The sequence below is a fragment of the Echiichthys vipera genome (genome assembly GCF_963691815.1).
Source record: "Echiichthys vipera genome assembly, chromosome: 9".
NCBI classification, from domain to species: domain Eukaryota; kingdom Metazoa; phylum Chordata; class Actinopteri; order Perciformes; family Trachinidae; genus Echiichthys; species Echiichthys vipera.
Genome location: NC_139834.1, coordinates 17,181,711 through 17,195,757, shown reverse-complemented (window position 1 = coordinate 17,195,757; position 14,047 = coordinate 17,181,711). Strand labels below are relative to the sequence as shown.

At 45.4% G+C, this 14,047-nt stretch overlaps 1 protein-coding gene across 1 annotated transcript in view; it reads left to right on the top strand.

Annotated features, from left to right (window-relative positions):
• rarga (retinoic acid receptor gamma a) overlaps positions 1-14,047 on the top strand; it is a 46,156-nt gene that overhangs the window by 12,380 nt on the left and 19,729 nt on the right. Inside the window, 2 exon segments of the mRNA XM_083920938.1 lie at positions 1,922-2,143; positions 2,145-2,287. Coding sequence (XP_083777064.1) covers positions 2,118-2,143; positions 2,145-2,287 — 169 coding nt within the window. The 5' untranslated portion in view covers positions 1,922-2,117.

Genomic DNA, 14,047 nt, shown 5'->3' with positions numbered 1-14,047 from the left:
ATGAAGGATAGACTGAATTAGGGAAAGAAAGAAAAAGAAATACACAGAGAAAGAGGGAAAGAAAAAGAAAGATGGCAGTATGGCTGTGTTGGCAGGATGGGGGTGGGTGCCTATCGGCGGCTGCTCCTTCCTGAAACGTGGCCACCCGAGCCTGCCTGGGCTCTGGATGCACATGTGGAACAGTTTACTGTAATGGAACTCTAAATTAGTGGTGGTTTGAAGCAGCCTGCAGCAGTAGGGTGTAATTAACTGGCTCTGTTGAAAGAGAAAGAGCCAGAAAGAGAGGCAGGGAGGGAGCCAGAGCCCTGGAAAAGGCGTGTGTGCGTGTGTGTGTGTGTGTGTGTGTGTGTGTGTGTGTGTGTGTGTGTGTGTGTGTGTGTGTGTGTGTGTGTGTGTGTGTGTGTGTGTGTGTGTGTGTGTGTGTGTGTGTGTGTGTGTGTGTGTGTGTGTGTGTGTGTGTGTGTGTGTGTGTGTGTGTGTGTGTGTGTGTGTGCTCACACACGTGTAGAGGTTTTTCTCTTTTTTTCAGTGCTTGATTGCATGTGTATGTGTTTCAGACTTTGTGGTGCATATGTGTGCGTCTTGGAAAGCTCGCCCCTTCTTTTTCCTGGGCACGGCGCCACCTCTTAGTGCCCCCCAGTGCCCAGACCCCGTCACTGTTCTTCTGTGCATTTTTTGCTCAGTTCAGCAGTTCACCAGTTCAGTCTTAGATCCCCCCCCCCCCCCCCCCTTACTCATTTCTTTGTTTATACCGAATTCATTACCAAGATTTTTTTCCCCCACTGTATTTTCTCCCGGATTCACAAGCCACAGCAGTTCCAAATTCCTTGGCTCTGCTCTTTATTTTTATTTTTTTTTCAAAGCCACATTTAAAAAAAAAAACAAGCTGATCACACCACCCACTCACGAAATCACGCTAGGGAAGTGAAAGGCAAAAAGAAAACATGAAAAAGAAAATTGGGAGGCTATGCCGGGATTTCTTCCCCTCTTCTTGTGTTAACAGTCAACAGTGGGGCACAACAGCCTTGTCCACACTTGAGCCTGACTTGTCTGTGCCTACTGTGTGGAGTCGCAATGACGAGCGGGCCACAGGAGGTTACAGCCAAAATGACTCTGTGGGATGGGAGCCTGACCTCAAGAGAAGATAGTTGGAAGTGACAGCAGCAGTTAGCAATCAGTGGATCTCATTTTCCCTACCCTCTACCCCCGTCAACCCCCCCACCCCCCCCCCCCCCCCCCCTCTTCACGCTCTGGACCCCGTGTCTGGGCCTCTGGTCCTGGGGGAAAGAGGCAGAGAGGCAGGCTGCTGTGCTAGGCTGGCAGCAGGAACAGAGGAGCTCTTTATAGTAGAGTTCTGGTGATTTAAATCATATGGCATAGCCTGGAATCACTGTAGAAGTCTGGAAGCTCTTCAAACTGTAAGAACAAGAGCTCTCTCTCTTTTTCTCTCTCTCTTTTTTCCCTTCCCTCCCTCCCTCCCCTCCCCTCCCGCTCTTCCCTGTTATAACTTTTTCCAAACTTCTTTCTTATTTTCTTTTCCCTTGCCCATTTCCAGTTTTCTGGCTTTCCTCTCACAGCTCAGTCATTCTTTTTCTCTCACGTCTTTATCTGTTTTGGTTCTCGCCATCCTTCCTCACTTCCTCTTCCACACATATTCTCTCATATCTGTTGATATGAAGTTTGCACATCCTTCTTACATTAGAACTATGGATAAACTGTTCTAAGTCCCAGAAATGTGGATAGGTCACAGTCTCAGAGTTAACATGAGGTGAATTGTGTTTGTGCAATCCAGAAAGTATCTCAACACAAACCACAGATTGTATCATTGTGTTCATGCCAATCACAAACACTTATCTTCATGTTTTATGTGGTGAATTTATTAGGAAGTAAATAACATATTCCTCTGCCTTCTCTTCCTCAGAAAAGTGAATTGGATGACCCTTCTAAAGTGGAGTCACTAAACCCCAGAGAGGCCTCATCGTCACTCATCCATTCCTCACATACTGAGAGTATTTGAAGGACACGGATCTCAGCTTTTCTGGGGATTTCCAGGTGTTGTGAGAGCCTTTACGTTCACCCGGCGGCCTCCCGCAGACCCCTGGGTGTGCTCCGTCGCCATGGCTACCAACAGGGAACAGCAGGTGGGGCCATATGACCGGCTTCCCACCTGCTGTCTACCCCTTCGCCTTTAACTCCATGAGAAGCCACTCCCCTTTCGACCTGCTGGCCAACAGCAGCCTGTTTGGGAGATTTGGTGCTGACCTGCCCAAAGAGATGGCCGCTCTCTGTAAGTCATTTTCATTACTGCGTGTGTATGACTTTTCCTCCTTTCATGTTGCATTTTCCATTTCAAGTCTTAACTACATATATACCATACATACGTACAGTCACATTATACAATTTGGACGTGCACTGGAAAGAGGGAAATAAGGCTTTTTAAATTGGACTTTATTATGGGTAATTTTGTGGAAATGGAAAACCTTGAGGCCTGTTTGTGATATAGGACGAGTGGTATAAAAAAAAAAATCCTCGAAGAAACCATGAAGAAAAAGTCCACTTTCATCAATACAATGATTACTCTGCTCCTGTGGTTTCCGTATAGATGCTTGTAGATGGTGTGGTTGTGACCACAAACTTTGGCTCCGGCTTCAGAGAGAGTGTGTGTGTGTGTGTGTGTGTGTGTGTGTGTGTGTGTGTGTGTGTGTGTGTGTGTGTGTGTGTGTGTGTGTGTGTGTGTGTGTGTGTGTGTGTGTGTGTGTGTGTGTGTGTGTGTGTGTGTGTGTGTGTGTGTGTGTGTGTGTGTGTGTGTGTGTGTGTGTGTGTGTGTGTGTGTGTCTAGACCTCTCACAGAGCTTTTGTGAGGCAGGCAACCCACAAGTCTGCAATTAGAGACAGCACAACATTCTTTCAGTGTGAGGTGATGAGTGCTCTGAGCATTGACAAATATTTGAAAATGAGCACAATTGCAATTCAATACACCTATCTGACTGTTTGTTGAGTTACCACACACTGTGTTATAGAAATAAAGGTGGGCTGAAGGCAGGAATGAAACAACCAGAAGTACCCAACAGCACACACAGGTGGTGTCAGACTTGTAGTTTCAGACATGACCACAGGGGGCACTGTTGCATGCTGGAGCACTAAAATGGGACGGAGCATGAAAAACTAGCCAGATTACACACACGCTGCTGACATACATTGAGCATTGTTCAGAACACCTGCTAGTTTCAAAAGGCAGTTTTTTTTTTATCAGCATTAGGATTCTAGTTCAGGGAGTATCCTTATGTAAAATCACCGCTGCATAATTTGCTGCTGAGGATGTCGGTGTCAGAGAAGGAAAGAGAGAAAGTGAGCGAACAGAAGGAGCACTTTTTTCGTTGAGTTTAGAGCGTTAGGTAAAGGTAAGCGGGAGTTATTTGAAATCTTATCTGGGTGTAGTGCTAAAGGGGCGTCAGGTGGTGGGTGGTAGGTGGTAGGTGGTGGAGGGGCTATAGGGGGGTGGGTGGCAACAGCTGAGTGCAGAGCCTGAGAGTCCCCCCTGCTTGTGTGTGCAATCCCCCTCTCTCCCCTACCACAGCATGCCTGAGCACCTCTCCAGCCTTTCAGCCGTCAATCAATCAGTACCTCATCCCCCAACCCCCCTCCCCCACCTCCTTCCTCCTCGCCGCTGCTGCCCACCTAATCCTCAAGGTATTTTCACAGAACCAGAGAGAGAGAGAGAGAGAGAGAGAGAGAGAGAGAGAGAGAGAGAGAGAGAGAGAGAGAGAGAGAGAGAGAGAGAGAGAGAGAGAGAGAGAGAGAGAGAGAGAGAGAGAGAGAGAGAGAGAGAGAGAGAGAGAGAGAGAGAGAGAGAGAGAGCGAGCACCTGGGGGTAATGTCCTAGTGTGGTGGAATCCAAGAACACACCCTGCTAGGAAAACACACAGATATACACATGCAAACACACCACCAGAGACACTCTTCCCACTCTCTCTGTCTTCACACACAGAGCACTTCTTTCATCTAAAAACTAGAAACATACTCCTGACGCAGAGCGAAATCCCACAGCACTGACAGATGGATTCTTTTTGGTTTTTACACTGGCATGAGTTAAAACAAAAACAAGTATCAAAGCACAAACAGGCGCAGGCAACCACATGCACTGGGGCCCTCATGCATACATGACTGCTTGTTCCGACACATCCACACTGGCAGTAGTATCATTCACAAGGGTTAAGGACTGCAATTATTCGGTTTAAGCTCTGTGTCGGGGCTTAAACAAGGTTGAGGTCAAAGATTAAGTCAGGATCATAGTGACAATTAGTGTTGACGCAGCTTTATGTGTGTGGATTGACATTTGTTTTAATTCTACCTCTTTATTAGCTGATCAAATCAATGTCAAATTGGTCAAATATTATTCACCGAGATTATTATGATCAACATTATTATGATTTTTTCAGTCTGTTCAACAACAATTTAAAGTATGCCTTTTATTACTCAATTTACATAAAGAAACAAGAGCTGTGACTTATAACTTAAAAAAAAAATTAGAGTAATTGTTAACTCGTAGGGCTGATTAGAAAAGTCTATCGTAAAAATTTTTTAAAATCGTTTCTATTGCACTGTCCAAAAACCAGCAGCTGGACTGTGTTACGGCAATATTAATGTCATTTGGACAGCGCTTTTTCCGTTCTGATCCTTGCATGTTATGTTCATTTTGCATTCTAGTTTTCATTTGTCAAGTAATTAATTCACACAGGGGTGTACAAACAATGTTGTTAACATGTGGTTATTTCAGATAGATATTTATTTAATTACCAGATACCATATATGAGTTATGAAATTACCTGTATCAGGAAAGAAGATTTTGACTAGCTGTAAAGGGGGATTTCAGTATTTTTAAACCTGGACCCCATTTTCCCATGTATTTCTGTACAAATGACTAATGGCAACGACTTAAAAAAAAAAAAATTGGTCCAGTATTGAGGGTGAGCGCAGCAACCTGGCCCTAAGAACCGGGCTACAGTGTTGGCGAAAGGGCCACCTGCACACCAACAATATATGTTAAATCAAAGTATTTGTTTTTTACGCTGAAAGGCTCAGATTGTTACTATACGTGTCTGACTACATTGTCGAAAGATGGAGTTGCTGTTCTCCTGCCATGCTTTGGTGTGTAGCTACTGATGCAGGTCAACACACTAGTAGCTTTAGCTTATAGCATTAGCATACCTCTGCTCTGTCTACAGCAAGTGTCTCCGTTCTTTAGGAAAATGTGTTTTGGTAGGATTACTTCTCCTCATTGGCTGACAGTAGTGTCCCGTTCAAACTACAGACCCCATGGTCTGCAAGGTGCAGTGTATCCAAAGTTATTAAGATCTGTTTGTAGCACAAAGAGTCCAGATTAAAAAAATACAGAAATTCCCCTTTAATATCAAGAAATAGGGAAACATGCATGACTCCAGAGCCCACGTAATGTCCCTGAAGTTGTTTTTTTTTCTATTCAATCTGATCAGTTAATTGACTGTGTCAGCACTAGACATGCCTACAGCATATTTGTGTCAAAGCTTATTCAAAAATACATTAGTATAGGTCTTGACAAGTGAATGGAAAATGATCAGCTTTTGGTATCGACTTTTATAACGTCCTTTTGGTGTATCCCTTGACAAGGAATGTTACAAGTCATTTTACTGACAGCAGTCTCATTCCCCACTCTCTTAAATGTTAGCGGGAAAGACAAAAGGACTTGGTTTTGACATTCCTCAGGCCCTGTTTTTCTTCTACGTCTTCTCCAGGGGTTGGCTTCACAGGCCTTCTCATTGTTGTCCAAGTTGTCTGTAGGCCAGACTAAGAAAATGCCTTCCACATAAAGGGAGTAGCACTGTGGATATTTCTCTGTGTATGTGTGTTTGTGTACGCAGTAAATAGCATTGCATTCTTTGCTGGCTTCAGAGCTCTGTGCTTAATTGTTGTACGAAAGATATCCCGGGTGACACCTACCTTTGTTGGGCGTGCATGCTGTGCCGACAGGTCGGAGCACCTCCCATGGCGGCGCTGTGTTATGGCACCAGAGTGTCTTTGGAAATACCTGTTTTGCACAGAGGTGGGAAGAGACAGGAGAGGGGAGGGATCATGGCTGTGTTTGCACATGTAGAGATAGTTCTTTATTCTTAAAGAGTACATGTAGGAAGTGGACCCAGAAAACTGTAGTGTATCACTTCAACATTCAATTTATGTGTAAGAGGTTCACTCACCATGTGGCTGTGCCGTAAGATCCCATCCTATAAACGCGTAAAGGCGTTTGTTCAACCATGAGAGGGTCTGACAGCTCTCTGTGCAGTTTGTAGCAGAGGCCGTTATCAGTTGATCCCTGTCATTATGAAAGCCCTTCAAACAAACAGTTAGAAGCCCATTAAGGCCACTTACTAAATGATAACATCGCCACTGAGCCCTGAAACACCTCTGTAAGCTTTCACCAATCAGGGCCGGAGCCCTGGCCCCAAAGCCAGCCACAGGGATGTTTTGAAAAGCTAGTGGGTCATTTCCTTCAGCTCACATGGCTTGAACCAAAATCTGCAGTCCTTTTGCTGCGCTCGGACGTTCCATTTAGACTATAACATTGAGCTCTATGTTGAGTGATGTAAACTCAGGGCTCAGCTGTGAAGGTTTTCAGCCTCATCACAGGAGGATGAAATTAAAGGGATTGTATTAATAGAATGGAATGAAAAGCGTGTTGAAACTTGTGTAAAGGCTGCCTGTCTGCTCAGTTGTGCCTCCGGTGGAGACAAGCGGAACACCTGTTTATGTAAAGTGTGTGTTGGGCATGGATGTATATGCCACACAAACATTAGAATACATGCTGCCAAGCATATATGCATGCATCCGTGCACACACACACACACACACACACACACACACACACACACACACACACACACACACACACACACACACACACACACACACACACACACACAAACAAACCATTAAGTCAGACTGCGGAAAGGACCAAAATGTTCCAGCAAAAAAGAATATCCTCATGCAGAGTGACATAATTAAAAACACTCATTGCATTCTTAAACACAAACACACACACACACACACACACACACACACACACACACACACACACACACACACACACACACACACACACACACACACACACACACACACACACACACACACACACACACACACAAGGAGGTCATGTTGGCTTAGGGAGCTCGGGGAGTTGCGTAAAGGAGCCATTTTGGTGGGAAATGTGGTATGAGAGAGAATGTTAAAGTGAACTTTTAAATGGAGGAGAGGGACAGCAGGGAAGGATGTCGACTAGCAGAGTAAAGCCTTCTCCACTTGATGAGGAGCAGAGCACAAACAGCACATTGTACCGCTTTATTTATTTTCATAAAGGCTGAAGTGCTGGGTTTCAGCCCAGCCTTGATGGAGGCACTGTAGATGGGTTCATGCCTGGCTGTGAAGGTTTGGATTTTGCATAATGTGCGTGCTAATGCAGGTATACTGTATATTTGAGTGAAGGGAGACGAAAGGGAAAGTAGGCTATGTGTGAATATAAAAATGATACCCCTCACTTCCTTGTAGGCACAAGTTTCCCAACAGATACAGAAAGAATCCCATCTCCATGATTGTTTTTTTTCTTCTCCTGTTTACCCTTTACAAACTGTGATGTCACCTCTCTTTTTAAAACTGGAAAGGCCCTCAGAGACACCTGAGAGTTAAATTTTCTGTTTGCTCCTGAAAGCAAAGTTGTCCTGGGTCTTGGGTGAAAACATTGTGAATGAGGATTTCAAAGAATTTCAGGAAACGTTCAGAATAAGAGACTTATATTTGAGATTGATGGTAGCCTCTTACGTGGTCATTGCATATGGATTATGATACTAAAAATAAACTGAAATAGAGCAGTGAAAGGAATCTGTCATGATTTATGAGGTGAGTTTTGATACATTTCATCCCTAATCTCTGATTTTCTTGTATTTTGTATCTCTTTCATACAAGAATAGCATCATCATGTTTTTTTTTATTATTTTATCAAAACCCTAAAAGAAATCAGTAATGATTACGATACAATATCCTTTATTGTCCCCGTAGAGGAATTTGTCTATGGTGCACACACATACTGTAGCTGCCTCCATAGTAGTAGTAATAATAGAAAACACAAACAGCACATAGCCTACCAGTCTAGATATGTTAAACTACGGGTGTAATCCTTCTTCAGCAACAGTCATGTTATAGGTAGTACTACATCATCATCATAGTACTAGTTATTACACCAGATCAATGTTAGCAGTGTTTTGTTTTGACCCCGGCATTCACCATTACGAGTGTCAAAACGTAATAAAAAAGCACCATTATAGAGCCATCTGCTCGCTGGCATCTCTGCTCCTGTGACCATGATCTACATAGCAAATTAGCATGCCAGGCCTCAACCATTTGTGTATAAATGTGTGTGATGACAGCACATGCAGCGCTGTTTGGGCCGTGTCCTTGGTCTATCAGTGCTGCTTTAACACCACAGCACTGCGTAGTCTGACATCCCTGCTTTCATCTCCCTTGGCGACGGCTAGCTTCAAGATGACAGCTCTCTGAAGCACTCTTCTTCTTTTTAGAAATCGAATACCCTCTCATTGCTCTGTTTTTTCCCCTACCATTGCTGGCCATGGTTCAATAAACGAGGGTGGTGGTGAACATGGACAGAAAGGCCCACTTTTTTCCAATCAAATTACAGCAGTTTTTGTGAAACTGAGTGGAATATCAGCTCCTCCGATGATATCCACCTAAACCCTGTCGGCTTATGCATCCTTGAATTCCCTTGCTCTTTTCTCTCTCTTTTTCTCTTCCTCCTCAGCCTTCACCTTGGATCTCCTCTTGTTATCCCTCCGTGCAAGTTGGAGCCAATTTGCCCTAAGTGCTGGAAACTTTCTAAAAGTGTGTGTGTGTGTGTGTGTGTGTGTGTGTGTGTGTGTGTGTGTGTGTGTGTGTGTGTGTGTGTGTGTGTGTGTGTGTGTGTGTGTGTGTGTGTGTGTGTGTGTGTGTGTGTGTGTGTGTGTGTGTGTGTGTGTGTGTGTGTGTGTGTGTGTGTGTTGCTGGCAGGGGTCAGGCCACAGAGTGTACTACAGCTCTGACACGATGGCAGATCAAGATAAAGAGGCTACTATTAAAAATGGGAGGGGTCTGTGTTAAGATGGGCCTTTTTGGGCACGTGCAAGATGAAGAGCGCACAATGGCGAGAAAGAAGGGATGGGCCCTCAGAAGGTGTGGGAGGGCACACAGGCACAGGGCGGGCCTCTGAGAACAAGATGGGGGGTTTTCATATTTTTGGCCGCACAACTAAAAGATCTTTTTTTCCCCCACAAAACACGGGTAGCAAAATGTCATGACAGTGCAGATAGAGGGAGGGAGAAAGTGAAAAAGACTTTGCTGAAAGATGGCCAATACTGATAGCACTCTGAAAAGTAGCTCTGTTAGGCTTTTGGTGGGACCAGCATGTGAACAGAGGCCAACATGGCCGACGCTGTGATAGAGGCTCTCTCATAAGTCATGCCTCACCTTACTGATAACCTTCCTCAGTGACACATCAGGTAGTCTCCAGAGATATATTGTGAGAGCGACAGAGGTATAGATGAGGGGATAAGATTACATGTCTTGTCAAAGCTGAACATGTGTAAAACCTGCGGCTGGTGGAACCGTTGATGGATGTGATGAATAGAATGCTAGGATCAGGCTATGTTTTCTCTGTTTACCTAACAACGCACCGTCTCTTAAATAAGATATTTTTGAATGAGTTCATAAATGAAAAAGGATGGAAAATGTTTTTGGGTACTTGGATCTCATTGGTTTGGTCCTTCATTAAGCCACTTTATTAGTAAACAAAAAAAGTATATAGGATCTCTATGTGTTTCTCTGTTTTTTTTTTTGAGTAACCTGAATCTGGCTGCAGTGGGAGGGCGCTCTTAACTGGTGTTCAGTGTCTCTATCATCACCGGCAATCTGTTTCAGCACGTCCACACACTGAGCACATGTTCACATCAGCAATGAAAAAGCTCGACCATTCCTTTCAAAATCACCACGCTGCGTCTAGTGCATAGGCATTTAAAAACAAGCCATCTTTATTGCCTCACACAACCACTGTGCTGTTGACTGCTTGGCTGGAACCTGAATGACTGTATACAGAGGAAGTGGCAACAATGTGTTGTATACGTCTTATCTGTAATCGGCATCAGAGCGTCAGACAGTAGTAAAGCTTGATTTTCCTGGGCTCCTGCCCACGTGGAGCAATAAGCTGTCTGGGACCAGCTGACTGAGCGTCTCCGTCTACTGTACAGATGAAGAGATGAAACATCATATCACAAAAGCATCTAAATGTTTCGAATATGTGTAGAAGTCTTGTCTAATCAGAGCAATTAAACATGATTGAAACCAGTGAGTTGGCAGCCACTAAAAATGAACATTTCCAGAGCCAAAAAAATGTAGAGAACTTTGTCAACTAAAACAAATCATGCAGTCAGAGAAAAAAATGGCCATAGGGAACTTGATTGAAATGGGGAGAGTATTGCAGAAACAGAGAGGTGGGGGGGATTAAGAAGAGCGATTGAGAGACTTGTGAGCCAGAAAGTGAGGGAGAGAAGGAGGGAGGGCAGGATAAGTTTGGGGGGAAAGTTAGTGGCCCAGTGGGGGTTTCTTCTAGGTTCAACCTCTCTGGCTGGGAAGGAAGGAGAAGAGGGAGGGGAGGCAGGGACCGGCCTGGGTCAGCAACAGTATGGAGTATGTGTAGATTAGATGTCTAAACTCACTCCGCAAACCCTCTGAAGCGCTGGAAGACTCTCAGCTCAAAGTGCTGTGCGCCAATAAGTGGAGAACCTGGGGTTAGTGGTCTGAATTATAGTCTCAAAGACAGTAAAAAAAAAGAAATGTCAAAACCAGGAGAGGGTCGGATAAGCTCCATAATCCCAAAAACAAGAGTTTAGAGTGTGAGCACATGAAATTATAAATCGTTGTGTTGCGGCTCGCTGGTCCAGAGAGCAGCCCTGGCAAACAACACTGATGTTACAAAGAACATTTGAACACCAGGGGAATAGCCAGATTTCTTAGTTTCCAGGACGCTGTTTGAAACTAGCTGTGAAAAAAAACACAGGAAACAGACGAAAGACGAGTGTGAGAAGAGATGTTTGTGATCATAAAAATGTGACTCGTGGCAGTGATGATTTAATCTGAAACCATATCAGGACTTTTTTTTAATCGATTGTATTGTGTAAATAGGTGGAGGGGTAGAAGAAAAAGAAAGTCAACAAACTGTTAGCAGGGGCATCTTTGATGGATGACAGTTTGTTATCTAGCCTCACCGCTCTATTCTTGCTGTCATAAAGCTTCCTCTTTATGACCTGACAGCTGTATGAAGAAACACATAAAACTACTGATGTTGTTTACTGTTTGATGCAACAAAAGAGCCATTAAGTGTGTGTGTGTGTGTGTGTGTGTGTGTGTGTGTGTGTGTGTGTGTGTGTGTGTGTGTGTGTGTGTGTGTGTGTGTGTGTGTGTGTGTGTGTGTGTGTGTGTGTGTGTGTGTGTGTGTGTGCGTGTGCGTGTATGTGTGCGTGTGCGTGCGTGTGCGTGTGTGTGCGTGCAAGGCGTATCACCCCTCATGTGTGTGTATGACCGCTTGAGTGTGCCAGCATAAGAAAATAAACAAGAGATTTCCACTGCTTTTAGGTCAATAAACAAATTTTAATTGAAAGCATTCAAATATAGCCCCAAACATGAAAGCATGATTTCTCTCATGAGACAGGAAAAAGAGTCAAGTGTGAGACAGGGTGGGGGGGTTGTGCTGTGTGTTTATGGAGAGCGTAGCCAGCGGCACAGATTGACAGGAAATGTCTTTTTTTGCCTACTGGGCTGTACCACTTGTACTGATCTGACGTGGGGGGTGAATGTGCAGGGCACACAGAGACTCAAGCCATTCTATTATCATATATCTCCCATTGTAGCAAGCTGTTTGCTTTAGCTCAGCCAGAGTCTTTATGTCCGCTGAGCAACAGTTAGGACCAGTGACAGGCTTTTTTTATTGACCGCAGACCGCCTATTGATTTCCTTTGATTTGCTTTCACTGTGAGGGCACGGCTATGTTTTAAATTGAATCATATTTTACGTGATACACCAAACAGCCTGTGTTAAAGAAGGCTAAAGTGGAAGGCGGATGTTTGTGGCCCGGCGATTCAGGTTTGTTCGGGTGGCGCATTGAAATCCATTTCAGCATCCTTGCATTTCTGTATTTCCTTTCCAGTGGCTGCTCAGAGATAAATCACAAACAAGGTCAAGAGAACCTGTGAGAAGTGTGTCCAGCACATGGTGTGTTTGTATATTGGGGGTATTTGTCTGTGTAAATGCACTGCGGGATTGAGCAAGGCAGCACTCATTCATCACTGTTAAAGCACTTCCAGAGGGAGAGACAGAAAGAACTGCCCATCCTCTGTTCCATCAAACAGACAGAGAGGGAGGGAGGGAGTTACCCTGGCATCTGGTTTCTGGGTTCAACCGCAGCACAATGTTCTTTCTCTCTGGCTCTCTTTCTCACACACACACATACTCACCCGGCCAGTGGCTGGACTTTAATATGGTTATGATTAGAGACGGGGGCTCAGAGAAGGGAGGGGAGGGGGCTCATATTTACTGCAGGGGGAATTGGGGGAGGTGCGATGGAAGGACAGACAGAGATAGGGACCAGATCTGAATGGGACACGTAGGGGAAGGGGGACTGTTTGTTTGCATTCTGGGCTGAAATATGAAACACAAAAGCGGCACAGACAAAAAAAAGCAAAAGAAGAATGGGAATAGAGTTTTGTCCTCTAACCAGATCAGTTCTTCCTCCAGTGCAAGCTCTGCTGGCCGGCCCCTTCTCCCCCCCCCCCCCACACACACACACACACACACACACACTCTGGGTCCCTCGCTCTAGCCCCTCCCTCTCTGGCATTCTATGACTCTCTCCACCCCCTCTCAGAGCGGCATGCCGAGGCAGTTGGTTCACTCCGCCGTGTCTGGGCTCAGCGAGAGCTGTGAGAGGCTGTTATTTAGGTCTGTTACAGCAGACAGGGAGCAGCTCACCCAAGGGCAGGGGGGGAGAGTAGAGAGTCAGAGTCACGCTCAGCACAGCACAGCTCAGCTCAGCTCAGCCAGGCAGGAATCAGATCTGCATTCCAGCTGAGAGGGAGAGAGGGGAAACTCCGGCATCGGCAGGAAAGGGCAGCAGAGAGAGAGTGACAACGAGAGATAAGTGAAGGCAGGAGAGGGAAGGTAGCAGATCCGGCTAGCTGTTGCTGCTGTTTTGTTGTTGTCACTGCTTCAGCGAGTGACGTGAGCGTTGGAAGCAGGGCAGGACGCAGGCAGGACTGAGGGCTTCGTAGTGATTGTTGCTGAGGGCGGTGAGGGGGGGTGCCATGTTCGACTGTATGGAGGCTCTGGAATGGGCCCCCGTCAGCTCTATGATGTCACCAGCCGCGGTGGTGCATGCTGCGGAAGGCGAGCCCCTTCTTTGCGGGACTGGACCCCTTTGCTTGGACGAGCAGTGCCAGTGTTCAGTGTAAGTGGCATCCTGTTTGGATTTCTTATATGACACAATCATCTCTCTCTCTCTCTCTCTCTCTCTCTCTCTCTCTCTCTCTCTCTCTCTCTCTCCCTCCCCTCTCTTATTGCTGGCTAGCTTTACTCCTCAGGGCTCAGCCAAGGGGGCTGCTGTCAGGGGCTACAGAGCAGCACAGGAAGAGACTGGGACAGAAAGTCCCCCCCCCACACACACACACACACACAGAGCCTACAGCCTGTTCGAGCTGCTCAGTCATCTGAAAGAAACTATCTACTATGATATGATATGCACTGTGTGTCTGTGTGTGTTTTCGTGTACTTGTGTGTGTGTGTGTCTATGTTTGACTTGTGGGTCTGAGCTCATGGAGTCAAGTTTCATCGAATGTGTAGCCACCTGAGGTTTGACCTTGCCAGGTGCTGTATATACTGAAAACACAACTATGAGTATGCATAAGATGAAAAAAAAGAGGGCAAG